The sequence below is a fragment of the Poecilia mexicana genome, unplaced genomic scaffold (genome assembly GCF_051168715.1).
Source record: "Poecilia mexicana isolate PSO_F unplaced genomic scaffold, ASM5116871v1 scaffold_7, whole genome shotgun sequence".
Taxonomy (NCBI): domain Eukaryota; kingdom Metazoa; phylum Chordata; class Actinopteri; order Cyprinodontiformes; family Poeciliidae; genus Poecilia; species Poecilia mexicana.
In genome coordinates this window covers 352,031-367,717 of record NW_028263376.1, presented here as the reverse complement: position 1 = coordinate 367,717, position 15,687 = coordinate 352,031, and the positions used below count along the sequence as shown (strand labels likewise).

General features: G+C 37.8%; 1 protein-coding gene across 1 annotated transcript in view; it reads left to right on the top strand.

The window, feature by feature from the left end:
* LOC106919985 (nephronophthisis 4) overlaps window positions 1-15,687 on the top strand; it is a gene marked incomplete at its 5' end in the record, with an annotated part of 168,688 nt that overhangs the window by 67,780 nt on the left and 85,221 nt on the right. The window contains 3 exon segments of the mRNA XM_014990696.2: window positions 10,818-11,036; window positions 11,541-11,673; window positions 15,341-15,393. Of these exon segments, the coding sequence (XP_014846182.2) occupies window positions 10,818-11,036; window positions 11,541-11,673; window positions 15,341-15,393 (405 nt within the window).

Sequence of the window (15,687 nt, the reverse complement as noted above, 5' to 3'; positions counted from 1 at the left end):
CTTAGAAAAATAATACCAAAAAAAAAAAAAAAAAAAGACCAAAAGGGCACTTGGGGGCAAGGAGCAAAGGGGGCAGGTGCTCAAACACTCCCAGACCCCCCTCCTCTGCACGTGCCTGATTTTGTACAATAAAAATCAAATTTTAATGGGTTGTTTAGTTTAATAATTGCATAAGCTTGTATTAACAAACTCAGCTGCTTTAAAGAAAAATTACACTGCATTGTACCTATTGCACTTCATTCAATATTCTCCCTTAACATGACTAATTCAGTTCAGAGAGCTGCTCAAATGTCCTGACAGCACATTGCCTAAAACATGTAGAACCTTAGATTGCAGTTTTAATGAAATATCACAGTCAGACTGTTTAGTTTAGAGCATGGCTAACATTAAAAAGATGTATTCGTGCTTTGGTATATCTGAAAGTTAATTTGAGTCATAACCCTTTCCGCAGGGGTTCCAGTTGATCAAGTTAATTTCTACATTTCATTTTTTTTTAAATAAATACCCAACAGTGTAAGGATTTTAACTGAAACTAGAGTTGATATTGAGTTGATTTACATTGAGAAAAAGCCTTTTCCAAGTTGAGCTCTACACATAAAAAAAAAAAAAAAAAATCCTCTTAATCATGTTTTTATTTCTGTATCTGAGATGTCAGTGTGAAGGGGATGGAAGAGAAACGGTATGTGGAGCAGAAGGTAGGAACATGGCTGGCAGCAGCAGAGTTTATTAAAGGTGTCAGTGTACAGCCTCTCCTTGGTGCCACGGAGACTCTTGTTTGGGTTTTAATTGGCTCACAGACGGTACATGTTGTATAGATTGTTGTGTGTTTTTCCCATGACTGCCCCTAAGTGGCTGTATGTGTGTCGCCTCTCTGTGCGCCTGAAGGGTTGTGCGGTGTTTGGTAAATTAATGTGAATCTACCAAAGCTTTTAGCAATCAAACACTCATTAAAATGTTTGTGCCACAATGACACTATCCCCAGAACACACAAAAAAAAACACCCCTCAGTGTTTGGTGCTGCTAAGGTAATTGGTGTTACCTTCGTTGTTACGCAGACATGAATCTTCCCACTGGTGTGAAGCTCACTTTTTAAGAAACCGGTTAAATATTTGTTTTTGTTCTGATATGAAATGTCATACAAATGTTAATTAAATGTTAATCAAACATCCTAAGAAAAATAATGTCATGAGGACTTAGAAGTGATATATACACGGCCTGATTGGTGGCCTTTTCTGGAGTTCATTCTTCCCTGGAGACGCCTTTTCCTTTCTCTCCATGAGAGGAGATGTTGAAGATGAGGCAAGGGAAGCTACGTGCCACAGACACATTATTTTGCCTGCCTAATTAAAATGAATGTCAGTTCTTCCCCCGCCGAGAAGTGCATCAATCTCCCCCCTGCGATAGGCCCGGGGTGAGTCTTACCCTGTCAGTGCCTGCCAGCAGTGCCATCCTTTTCCAGATGGATGTGGCGCCCTGGCAACCGGAGAGGCGATTGGTGGTGATGTTTGAACATCTAATCGTTGTCTTGTGAGTTCAAACTCAAACTTAGACCATGCTGTCTCTGTAAAGCAGCTTCAGCGAAGAAAGCAAGGGTTTTGATTAAACACAGTTACCAAATGAGGTGCTAAGAGCCACTTTAAACCTGAAGCAGGCCTATTTAAATTATGCTTTTTCATATGCTCTCTTATATCTAGAGCAGAACAGCCAAGTCTTTGATGGTGTATGAAACAATCCATGTGCTCAATCAAACACTTTTGCAGGACTATTTTTAGAGAAAGAAAATGAAGTGTCTTTACCTGGCAATGGTATTTGCATAGTTGGTAGTTATGAATTTACATATCATAAACTTATAGTTATTAAATTTTTTTCACAATGGGAATAATTAATTATTTCCCACTTTGAGGAATTAATAACCATCTGACCATTGCATTACTGCTTTCCTATAACAATTCCAACATTTCTGAGCATATGTAGGTGGAAATGTGTCACTCCGATTGGTCTGCTATGGTAGATTGCTATATAAAAAAGACAACAAAACAGAAACAGTGGTTTACAGCCATAACTAATGAACATTTCCACATTTTATCACACAGCAACTACAAAACTTCAAATTTTTAATTTGGAATTATAGATAATTCTAACACAAAGCAAGGCATTCCTGTGGAAAGCAAATTTAACATGGGACACTTTTAAACATTTTTCCAAACATGAATCCTGCATATCTGCCCCGGTTATAAATTTTCCTCGGAATGTGTGGGATGTCATTAGCAGGCACACATTTTAGAGTGCGAGCCAACCCACAGCATGCCTCTTGGGCTTCAAGTTATCCTACTTCTTGTGTGTTCTTTCTCCTGCATTGTTTTTCTGGCTTCTTCTGTACCCGGCAGGCAAAGCTGCCGACTGTAGAGGTGTTCACTTCCAGAGCTATTCGAGAGGTATGAGCAATTAAAAAATGTTCAGTGCATAAAAGTGCTGCATCACCAAACAGATCTCTCGCAAGCTCTCTCTTAACTCTGTGCAACTATATTCTTAACATTTTTCCTAGCATTTTAAAATGCAGGCAGAAGCAAATCTCTATGAGCGTATGTCTTTTTAATTTTAGGCCCAGAGAAAGTAATTGGATTTCTACCAGCACTTCATGTTTGTTTGTTTATGAAGAACTCCAGTAATCAATCAATCAATCAAATTTTATTTGTATAGCACATTTCAGCAGCAAGACATTTCAAAGTGCTTTACATAATTAAAATAAAAACGGCATGTGAGAAAGAGATTTAAAAAACATCATTAAAACGTAAACAGTGAGAAAGAGAAATAAAAAGCTGTATAACTTTAGTTGAGACGCCGTCAACTGGGACTCCAACCCTTTGGACTTTAGTCAAAACGCCGTTTGACAAGGACTCTAACCTCTTGGAAACAGTAAGAAAGAGAAATAAAAAGGAATTAATAAATAGATAAAAAGAAAAGATAAAAACATTAAAAACATCAGATAAAAACATTAAAAACATCAAAACATTGAAGATATCAAAACCCACACACTAATCCTAATTTAGCCATAAGCAACTCTAAACAGGTGGGTTTTAAGTTGAGATTTAAAGGCACCCAGTGTTTCAGCTGTTTTACAGTTTTCTGGAAGTTTATTCCAAATTTGTGGTGCATAGAAACTAATGCCAACATTCTGCGCTTTTGACCCAATCTGGGATCCTCTAGGATGCAGAATACATCATGCATCCTTCACGTAACCCATGATAAAAGTTGTTTGCACGCTAAAAAAATTACTTTAAAATAAATAAAACAATAAAAAACTGCCATAACCACTGTGTTTCTGTTTATTTTTTAAACTGTTTATTCACTGGTAATTAATTGTTTCATCATGCAATGCTTCTAGCCATGTGGTAACATACGTCACATATTTTGGTCAAGATGTATCTATTAGGGTTAAAACATATTATTTTCATTTACATTATTTTCAGTAGAGAAGTGTGTTTACTAATGCTCTAATATTTAAGCTATAGACAGTATGTTGAAATGAGTTACATTTGTCTTTAGATGTTCAGGTGTGCATCGTTTTCCAACTAGTTTTACAAAACAAAACAAACAAAAAGAAAAAACAACCGGAAAAGTGGGATTTAAAGATCACCCTTACATTGCAGCCCTGGCTGAAACGGTTTACGGTTCTTGTCCTATTGGAAGCTGAAACAAAGGCTCATTTTGTTGTTCTCTTTCATGTGACTGATGATTGTGGTTTATGTGATAATTATGTGATTGCAAAACATAATAAGAGTTTTGAGTTTCCTAAAGTTTATCCCCTATAGAACAGACATCTGTTTTAGATTGCCTGGCATTTTACTCAATACTGAAATGTCAAACTGCCAGTGGTGATGTATGGGGAAAAAAACCTGAGGATCCATAAAGCGTCACATTAAACTTTATGTCAATCCAGGCACTGGGTGGTATATCTTCCCCAATATTAAACCAGGGGCAGGTGAAGCACATTAGACTAACTCAGCGACTCGGTGCTGGAAGCAGCTTTTTCATCTGTTTGAAACATGTTTAGTTGAATTATAATGAATAATCTGCTTGTAAAATTTTATTTCAGGTTTTTTTAATTGGGGTTCTTAAGTCAAAATACTCTATTTTTTTAGAGTCTCGGCTAATTTGACATATTAAGAAAACGACAGGCACTTAGTGCCTGAAGCCTGTAACGTTACATTGAGACGTTTGAAAGGTCTTTACTAATGGTGCCTCTGGTTAGTTGCTCTTTGTTTGAGGATTCTTCTTTTTGTTGCTTTCAGCAGGAAGAGTGCATCTTAGTTGGGTAAGGAGCAAATGATTATCTCAGCAACTGTAGATTTATTTTCCTCAAGTTGTTTCCTGACAAAATCTCCCCGCAGTATGTTGAGAATCATTGTTCATCTGTATTGTTAAGTGAAACTAAGTGCTGCTAAGTCAAGTCCGCTGCATTTGATAAATGTGAACCGACAGAATGTCGCTCCAAACCTAAAAACTTATCCAGCTGCCTCTGCCTCCTGTCATGTCATTAATAAATGCTTTTGCCCTATTGCCACTGGGCAACATAAACGCCCATGCCATCACAGATCATATTTCCAGTTTTGGACCTGGGTGCGAATTATGCAGTCAACAGGAGGTTTGACATTTTTCCAGGATGTCAGCATAGCCTGCTGTAAAAACACAGTTTGCAAAATGAAATATTCTTTGTTTGGACAGATAAAACAAAAAGTACCAAACATATGACTAAATTCAATTTCAAAAATACTTCATTAACCCCAAAGGGAAATTAAATTAAACAAAATAAAGTCGGATTTAAAAAATCGAAATCGAAAATGCACAAAGCTGCACAAAGACCAAAAGCAATTACAAATAAATCACCTTTCAGGCATTCTTTTGCTGTAGGCAAGTTAATTATGTGAATAAATGGTTTGTAATGGAGAAAGATTGACAACTGTGACAGACATGGATTAATGAAAACCTAAACAATCTCATACAATTAAATGCACTATCTTGCACTATTTGTCTCAATCAATTGTGTTACAATATGAGCAACCACTTACAGAAGTGATCTCAGTCAACCTGCCTGAGAAGTCAAACAAACTTTGATCAAAATCTTTAATTTTCAGAATCAGCAGTTCTGAGAACGATGTAAATACTTCCATTTCCTTCGATAGAGTACACAGGATTTTGAATTTATATGGAGTATGTATGGAGAATGTGGCTATATTAAAATATCGGCAGTCAAGACCTTTTAAATGAATGATCTTGATGCATGTTCTCTCAGTCCTGTAAGGCTTCTCCTTCTGAAGTATAAGTAGAGGAGGCTACGGGCCGGTTCCTGTCACAGGGTCTTGGCTGAAATAATGACTTGAGCAGCTCAACAGACTGCAGTAATGGTAATAACTGTCAGACTTTGTCTTCCACCAATGCCCACATCCTCCTAATTTAGGAATAATTCTTGCTGCACTCTAGAAAGCCCCAAGTCACTGAATATCTTTCCAATTTCTTTGAGTTTCTCCAAAGATATGTCTTCGCAAAGCGCTTTATCTCAGCTTACTGCAAGCTTTCTCTTTCTTACCCCCCTAAATCCGGACATATTCAAGGAAGTCAGGCAAGCCGTCACATATCAGGCTGTGTGTCTGTTTCTATGATTGTTGATGTTTCGGTGGTGAATCAGGCTGGTGTAGTGCCTCCGCTTCCAGCTCTTCTTGTCGGCTGGGAAACGTTTTCCGTCGTCTTTGATGTGCAGAACTTGTCCTCTGCACACAGTTAACTAATATTCCCCTCTCCCTCATCTTCTTAATGCCCTGCAGAAGTTAGATGATTACCCTTCCTGCTTCAGGTCACAGCGGTGGAGTCTTTGTTTCTTCCCTGTTAAATGTTTGAAACAGACAATTTCATTATTTGTCTGGAAACAATGCAGCATTGCTCTTCTAATCCATTTTGATGGATTCTCCCCTTAGAAAATGTTTTTGCTACATGGAGCAATTATGTGTGAAGTGACATTGCCTGTTATTGTTTTCAGTCGAACTTTATGAAAAAAGTTTCCTTCCTTCCTTGTTTGCGCCTTGGGCCTACGTTTTTAATTCTTCACTTCCAAGCGCACTCTGGAAACGTGCCGGCTTTCTTTCTAACTGAAACTTAATGGCTTGTTTTGAATATAGCCTTTAACACTCAAATCAGCTGTGTAATCACACTGTGGGGAAATAACCCATTGATCATTCTGCCTGTTTGGACATAATGGCCAGCCTTACAACAAACTTTTAATTCAAAAGACAAAATCTTTGATTAATTCAAATTTTTCTTTCCGTGTCCATAACACTCGAAGTGTAAAAAGTTATACTTCTTCTAAAATATAGTCATTGATTTAGTGTCTCTTTGCTGTCACCAGCCAGCATGCAATTGATTAAGACTCAGTGTGCTACTGTGGCGCTCAGAATAAGTCGATTTTTCCTGGCCTTTTTTTTTTCTTTCTTACATTTATGTCTTCAATAAAAATCTTCAACCTATGCATACATTGGCTAACCTACCTCCTGCTGTGCTCTGATTTTACCACAAAGCCATTAAAAGCCTTGTACCTGCATATAAATATGACATTGCTGCACTTTATTCAAGAAGTTTTGTGGCACAGTTTTATTGTTAGCGGTTCTGAGATGTACAGATTAAAAGATGAATAATACGAAGTTTTTCACACGCACTTCTGAATGGGGTTATTATAATCTTTGTTTTTATAAAACTTTGAGTCTCTGACATTCCCTCTTTCATGTTTTTTTGCCAGCCCGAGCTGTCAACACGCCATGCTGTTCATCTGTAGATCCTGCTCTCTCAAAGCACTTTAAAACACCACCACACTGAGATCATGACAGGGATTAATGCAGTTTTTAGTTTCACAAAGAGCTGTTACATAATTCTTCCAGTTTATTCTAATACAATATTCAGGCCTTAAGAAATTGATTTAAAAAAAAAATCGCTTGTGGCAGGAGAAGTATTACCTCTCTCACCCAGTTGTCCTAAGATTTTTCTCAGGGGGGCAGTGGATCCACACAACAAGGTTTTTGTTGGGAAAATTAGCTTTACAAAGTGAGTAATAGACACACATTCTGATATCTTTAGTTTATCTTTTGGTTTAAACATTTGTGAATTAATATTTTGTTTTAGTTGGTATTTACACCAGCTATTTCTTGTCTTTTTGTCCTCATTTGTACTTACTGTGAGGACTTTTGAAGAAAAAGTCATTCATACTTTCTTATGTTGGGGAAGACTGAAAGTCTGTGATAAGAACTGAGTGTGGGGCAGATAAAAGGCTGCAAGCGTCCCAGCAGAAAAGGCCCCTTGATTGGTCTTTTGTCTCCTCTTTTCTCTCACGGCTCAGCCGGGCGTCTCTGCTACCAAATCACTCCTGCAATAAATACAGTGAATAATATAAGAAATTAGTTTTATGTCATATGCTGAACACTCATTTTACTCCTTCAGTCGTGTTCTATTGGAATGCATACATTTTAGAGATGAAGTGTGTGTGTGTGTGTGTGTGTGTGTGTGTGTGTGTGTGTGTGTGTGTGTGTGTGTGTGTGTGTGTGTGTGTGTGTGTGTGTGTGTGTGTGTGTGTGTGGTGAAGGCAGGCAGGCAGGGTTTGAGTAGAGAAGGAAAACATTCAATTAAATTTCCTCGCAATTTTTACCGGCTACTTTCTGGGCCATAAAAAGACTTTTGGCTCGTTGCATCATTTTATCATAACTTTGGAACTGAAATAGTTTAATTTAATGTTTCACATAAAACATTTTATTAATTTGACCGCATAAGATGGGAAAACAGCAATGTCTCAGGAGGGATCACACATCTATCTGTTTAATGGCTGCCATATATTTCTGCAGTTCCAGTTTTGAGAAAACGCTGTTAAAACCTGTGCTTCTTGGGGATAAAATCATAATTTTAAGATGGCTACGTGTCCGAGGATATGGGGTGCTGATCAGATTTAGGGCTCTCTTAAAACTTTAAAGCAGTAAATGCACGTCGTGAAACAAGCAGGTCCTTTTTGTATTTGGGTCAAGCATAGCTATTGACTACATGTATATAACGAGTAAAGCCACTTGTTTCAGAGCCACAAATCAAATACACAATGCAGCTGCTGTAATCTGAGATTGGTATATTGAAATAGAACTAAGGGAAGGACAACAACAGACATATGAAGTATTAAAGGGTTTATATAAGGTGTTTGTTTACATAATAATAAAAAGCGAATATTCAGATCTTTAACCTTTAGATTTTGAGCGCTGCGTCCCTGCTGGAGTGCAGTATTCCTTGCACTGTTCAAAATGTCAGCTCCATTAACCTATCCGAGCACTCGACTTTGGGCTTTGTTAATTGGTCAGCAAGATTACTTTGCATAATGCAAAATAAATTGACATTTTGAATCTGCCCTCAGCAGAGATTGCACTCGTTAGTCTTCGCAACAACGAACAAAATGATTGTCGCTTTTGTTTAGCTTGTAAAGACCTCTTGTGGCTAAATTAATTATAAGTGTTGTTGTCAAGCTGAAAGGATGATTTTTGAAAGGCAACAAAAGTTTCTGGAAATAATAATGATAATAATAAAAAAAACTTCAGAGGAGTTACAGTACAAAGTATTTGCCCCCTTGCTGATTTTTGTTATGCATTTGTGTTTCAGACCATCAAACGGATTGTAATACTAAATCAAGATAACCAACCTTACTACAAAAAATGCCAAATGATTATTCAAATTATTTTATCTGTGAATGGCAAAGGTTACTCAGATCAGCATGGTAATGTCTGAAATAGTAATGTCACCCCGTAAGTGTTGAATCAACTTTGATTAACTGCATTTTTGGCTTGATTTCATTAGTTTCAACCAGACCTGAGTGACTGGCTGAACTCCAGAAAAAAGAACGACGTGTTTCAAGTCTGGTTACGTGGTTATTTAATTCTGGTCTAAGCCAGTGAGTCAGAAATGTTGTTCAGCGTTGAAAACAATGGGATAGGAATGATTCTGGTCTTGTGTTAGCAAACAGCTGATGTGAGCTTTCAGTCACCAGTAAGCCTCTTCTCAAACAACCGTGTTCTTTTAGCAATTTAGTCCTCCCTTCAGTTTTTCTTGTGGTGTCATACGCAGCTCCCGCTCTCCTGCTGTGCACCACTAGTGAAACACAGTACATCAGATACGACTCTCTGGCTCGCTGAGGATAAGGGGATATAGAACTCTGTGGAAATGGATTAAATCAATCGGTGGAGGCTTGTTGCTTTCATTTGGGCATCTTCTCACGAAGCTCACTGGAAATCAACCATTGGAAGACATTTTTCTGACTCTGGTTTTCAATCTCAGTATAATGTAACCTACATTATACTGAGATTGAGTTACTTCATCATAACCTTGAGTTAAAGTACTGCGTTTTGAATTTCAATCAAAATGTATAATTAACAAGTGAAATTTGTATTGTCATTATTCTTTCAATCTTAATAGATAAACAAAACTTCCCAGCCTGCACTCTGCTGCTTTATAACATTCTACTCATAATTTGCTAAATGTAGTTTTACAACAGCATCCCATTAAAAATTATCAATTAGCTTCTTCATAATGTTATCTCTCTTCACCGCGTTATGCTTAATTGTTAAACAGTTTTAAATTTAAATTTTTCTCTTAGTTTAAAGTAGTACAATCTCTTGTTGTTTTACAATGTATGTTTTTCATTCCAAAGACCTGAGCTTTAGAAGTTGATAAATCATTTACTGTTGCAGTTTTTTTTCCCATGGTCACTCGGTAGAAATTGTTAAAATTGATTCTAAATTATTACCTGCAGTTCTTGTTTTTCATATTATACCTGGTTAAAGGTTCTGTATGACATTTAGATTAAATATAGCATTTGTATGAGTAATGATCCGCTGCATCGGATTTTTGTATGAGCCATACGAGTTGTGATTAGGGGAATTGTACTCCCTCAGTGAACCATAATATGCTGCACTTTCTTCTAAATTAACAAGGACTTGCAGGTTGTACTGTATGGGTAATATATACTGTCCCACATTTGATTGATTGTAATAGTTTAAGGCTCAGTTTTTTAATCAATTCGGCAAAATCTCATGTTTCTGCTGTGGGTGATTTAAAGCACAAGACTTTTCCTCCATTCTTTATATGTCTGAACCAGAACAGCCCTGATTCTAAACCGGTTTTATACACAGTGAAGCAGCTGAAACCATGTGTAGAATAATACATGATAACTGTCTGTATTTCAAGAAGCTTTATTTAAGGTGCTATATTTAGTGGTTAAAAAAGGGCTGCATGACTTTGGGGCAAAATGGCTTTCCGATGTTATTGTGAACTATTGCAATGATTAATATTTATGTAAATTTTTCTCTGTACACTTAGTTTTTTTCATCTTAACAATCCAGGTCATTAAGATCTGTTAGCCATGAGTATAAGGGACAGCAAAACTCCGTCTTAGTGACCATTCATTCACTGGAAAACATGTGAATGACTTAAAGCAGTCATTTTCAGTATAGCTCTGTTCCACACATTTATTGTGTGATGACAATTTATGTACATTTCAGTTTATTTACATCTGCACGCTCAAAAAGCCCATTGCTTCTGAAAACAATGCAGACAAAGTATAGACAACTTTTTGCCCATCCTAATATCCAAGTTATAGTTTTTCCCTAATAATAGGGTGTTTTTTGTAAGAATTTCTAATCCTACATAAGTAGACAACTACTCCAATTCCAGGTGAAAGTTTCAGCAGAACTGGGCAAGTATGACAGTGTAAATTTTCTTTTCTTTTTTCTGGTTTTCAATTCTCATAGCTGTCTGCTACCTCCACATCCAGAGCTGCCTTCTTGCAGTGCCTTCGTTGGGGGATTTGGTGCCCCTTCCAGGAGCCAGCTCACTGGAAAGGCAAAGAGGTACAGCTTGTTCTGCAAGGAGGTGCAAAGCCGAATCCTCTCGGAGTGATGGTCTATAGCACAGAAGCGTCTGTCCAGACTCAAAGCCCGGCTGCAATCTCGGCTCCAAGCACAGTCCAGGTAACACAAAAGCTCAAAGGGAATTATATGAATGTCTGAAAACATACAGAAAGGTTTTTAGACTAATTAGTTTTCTTGGACAACTGCAAGATGGTGCTGTCTCTGTAGGGGGGAAAAAATCCCACTATTTTTGTTGTGAATTGTCCGTATTGTCAAGTCTCAACAAAGATGACCGCTTAAAGCTTTGCTCCAAATATTCTAATCACATTGACTGAAAATTGTCTGGAAGTTTCTCCCTTTTAGAACGAGAGTTAAACAAAGAAAAAGTGTTAAGATCCTCAGATTTTCCACACATATGCTGTCAATTATCACATAGTTGTTGTTATTACTGTTTTTTCAAAGTACTTTTTGCACAGTCTCCTTTCCTCGTATGTTTGCTGTTTCACTGATTTCAGCCCTTAACTGGCTCCAGAATCTGTGCTGTTCCCTTTAACTGGAGTTAAAGGGTTCTTTTAACGTTTCTCTTTTTGGACACTGACATGGCTTAAACTTTCTCCTCTTAAGGAACGCTTGGAGGCAAAGGATGTGATAAGATTCTGGCTGTTTTCCAGTTTGGAAAAGAAGCCGTCCAGCCCCAGGGTATCTCTGAGGACTAAGCAGGAGGATGTGCCACGTCAGAGATCATCACCTTCACCAAGTAAATATCTTCATTTAATTCACAAGGACTTTTTAAGGTCACATTAATTATTCTATAAGCAACAGGATAAATGACATGAGAAAACATTGTTTTACAGAAAGTGAAACGTTTCTTCCTCTTAAAGCTTGAACTTTATTTTTCTTCTAACCGTTTGGTAAAATGCACCAATAAGAACCATGTCAGATCTCTGTTTTTTTGTGTATTTACCGATTTGAATCACTGTTGCCAAGTTTAGCTAATTTCTCTTGAAGAATTGTAATGGCATCAAAAATATTTCTTCCTTGCCTTCCTGTTATCATTGCTCATTAATTGAGGGTGACATTACATTTTCTTAAGAAAGAAAATCCTAAGAAGGATCACATTTCAAGCTGTCTTTAGTATTTCTTTATTACTGGCTGTGAGTATTCCCTTTAGGATGTAGATTCTTTCCCAGACTTTGAGATTTGAAAAAGCATTCACAAATTCATTCTCAGTAGTTTTCATTTATGTTCTTAATGTTTCTTTCATTTTGTTTATAGAGCCATTTATTAGTATTTATACACAACCACCAGTGCTATTTAGTTTGTAAAGTTAGTTTACTGCCAGGCTCTCTCCCCCTCCTGGAAGCAGCAAGGCCACTGTGGTGACGTTCCTCAAAACCACTAATCTGCCACTGAGTCCCTCATCTTATGGTTGGCCTGCAACTCCACTTCCTTGGACCAGCTGGACGTCTTCTGGAGGCTTTCTGCTTTGTAAATCCTCTGTTACAAGCTGGATGGCCGATGCAACCAGAGCTGGCAGCAGATGGAGGAGCGGTTCATGTGCCACCGCAGCAAGTTTGCAGGGCATCAGAGTAGAGCGCTACTGCTGTCACCAGCTGCAGTCCGAGGCTGTTTGACACGAAGTGCAGCCATGTGCTGAAGAATTCACTGGAGTGGCAGCTGAACATTCTGACCTCTTATCAATTCCAGCCTATCACATTACTCTAATATTTTATTTTGACGATGCGACACATTCGTTTGTTTACATTTTTTTACACAATTCAGATCTGAATGAACCGCAGTCAGCGCAAGGTAGAAAAAAAGATGCTTCTGAACTTCTCCTGCCCTGCAGAGCGCCGCCATTCTACCCCGACGAATTAAGCATGTCAGTTCCACAATATCTTTGCTAAATTAAGTTTTGAATCCTGAGCTTTAAAGAAGTCTCCCGCTAAATCCAAGTTCTGATTAAATATTCTGTGGCCGCTCATACCCGCGAATAAATGATGTGCCACTGTCTGCGTGTCCTATCGAAGGCTATACTGCTGATTTGTTGTGATTCTGACGGTGAATTGATTTAAAAGTGTGGTAACGCAGCCACTCAATCCCAGCGATGCATTAGGAACTCGAGTGAACCCTGGTTGGGTAATTGATTATTTCCCTCCTAATGAGACTGTTTACTTATCTCAGGAGAGAAGAATAGTGCTGATCAGGGCTTGCGTCACAAGGCTTTTGGCTGCATCTATTGATGACATCTTAATCAGCGTTCAAATGCTTTTACAGAGTCACAAAAGGAGACTGAAGACTTGGGCTTGTTTTCAAAGAAGAGTGATATTATGAATTTTTCTTTTGATTTCAACATCTGATTGATGTTGATGATCTCTGATGGATTTATTCATTCTTTTTTTGCTACACCGTCATCTTTATGTACAATAAGACATCTCCCACATCTCCTCGGTGACTATAGAGGACGTGTTACATTCAGTTTGGACTTATAATCTGTTTACTTCCTTTTTGGTCTTGAAATTGTGATTTTATAGATTTGAATTAATTCTATTTTCTTGTCTTGACAGTTACATGAATTTGTTTCTGATATTTTAACATGTACAGGTCCATTCAATACTATTATTGAAAAGCCCATTTATTTCAGGAATTTTATCACTAAGTAAAAAACAGTATATAGCTTATACGCAGATGGATGTTTGAAAGCCTTTCATTCTCTTGTCACTTGCTGAAGAAAATCTTCCCCAAAGACTGATGCTGCCTCCACAATGTTTCACTGTGTAGATTTTTTGTTGAGGGTAGTGTACTGAATTATCTTCCTCCTTTACATAGTTTTTCCATGTAGGTCTTACTTGTCCTATTAAGAAATTTCCCGTGCCTGAGCTGTGGATTCCTGCAGCTCCTCCAGATCAGAGGGATTCAAAGTTTAAAGTGGTTTAAAGAGGTTTAAAGTGTTTCCACTTTGTCAATTCTCAAAATGTTGCTGCCTTTGCCCGTTCTGTCAGATTAGGTGAAAGGTGTGATGTACTTATGGGTTGTGTTTGTTTTAGGCCAAAAGTTCCCTCCAGATATGGGGAGTGAATAAGTCGCACTGTCCATTTGACAGATTTTTTTCACTTGAGTGCTAACTCCCTCAAAATTCCTATCGGCATCTTAGCAGCTTTTTTTAAATGAATGCGTAGTCTGTGCAGTTATGCCGTTCTCTTTCCACAAAAGTTCTCTACAAGTTAATATTTCTGTGTGAAAAAGAAAAAAAAGTTGAAAATCATGTATCCTTTCCTTCCAGTTCAAGAAGGACAGGATATATGCGACAGACATCTTTGTGTCTGTCACCTAAAGTCCAGATGAATAAATTTAAATTTGTGATTATGATATGACAGAATGTGGATAGATTCGAGGGGTTTGTGTTTAAATGCGTTCCTTGTATGTCCCCCTTAGTGTTTTACTCTTATGCAGCCCACCTCTCGTAAAGCAAACAACTGTCCAACTCTGGGTGGAGAGCTGTTTGTTCAGCTGTCACGATAGCCACTCATTGATCCCAAACAAACGGCCAATTGCACATCAGTCCTACTAACAAGGTGAATCAAATTCTCCACGGGCTCCAAAAGCATAACAGTGAGAAAACAGCAAGACCCTAAAAAGAAAATGGTTGCCGGGGGGGTTGATGCCATAGCGAATTTGTGAGAGAAAGCCAGCCAGTCTCATAACATGTCCACTCTGTATGCATGCAGTCTGAACAGATGGGAGCTACAGCAAGACACCGCAGGCAACTGAAGCAATTTCCAAAAGGCCAGTGAAGCCCAGCATAAAGAGTGAGGCAGAGTTGGAGAGGAGGACAAGGAGATGCTGGAACGCCTTTCATTTCACCATTGCCATGGCTACCTACCAAAAAAAAAAATCTCAAGGAAGCATTGTTACTCTTTAAACTCGGCGAGCTGTCTAAATCTGACTCTGGCTCTTGATCTGTGTGAAATTGGATAGATTTGTCATGTTTGAAAATAGTGAGGGATTCCAGTGTTCTGTGGAGTTATTTACTTTGCCCGGGTTATTCGGTACATAATGTTACGGTTTATTCATATACCTCTGGATGCCAGATTGCTTCAAATCCAATCAGTAGAGAAGCAGTTTATATAAGATGACATTTTACAGTTAACCTCGATTCCCTCTCACTAGCTCATATTCCATTAAATCTTTAACCAAACTATAAAATAATCCCCTTCGATGTACTCAGAGCATGCAGAAGATATTACAGCGCCAATATTTCAACTTGTTAAACTCTGAACTGAAGAAGCTGGTGTGTTGTCAGGTGACTTGTAAATGTAGACCTCTGCAGGAATGCAATATGAAAAGCATCACTTTTCTAGGATTGAAGTTGGCAAATTTGATTTTATTATTATTATTTTTTAATTAATTTGCTTGTTTTTCAGGTCGAAAACAGATCACTCCCACCTCTCCTCCTGAATCCCCTCGAGGCCCCGGGGTAAGACACCTTCTTAATCATTACAATCCAGATGTTACATGCTATGGAGTCACATGATATACAGCATCTATCTGGAATGCCAACTTTTTGCACATTTTTAAAAATAGAAATTCAGTACCTTAAGAGTATTCAAACTCATTAAGTTAAAACAAGAAATCTTTCTATATTTCAGTGGAATTTTATTTGGTAGAAACACACCAAGTAGTGTATGATTGTGAAGTAGAAGGAAAATTACTTGTGGTTTTCTTTTTCACAAATAAATATGAGCGTTGTGCAAAAAAAAAAAAATACAAA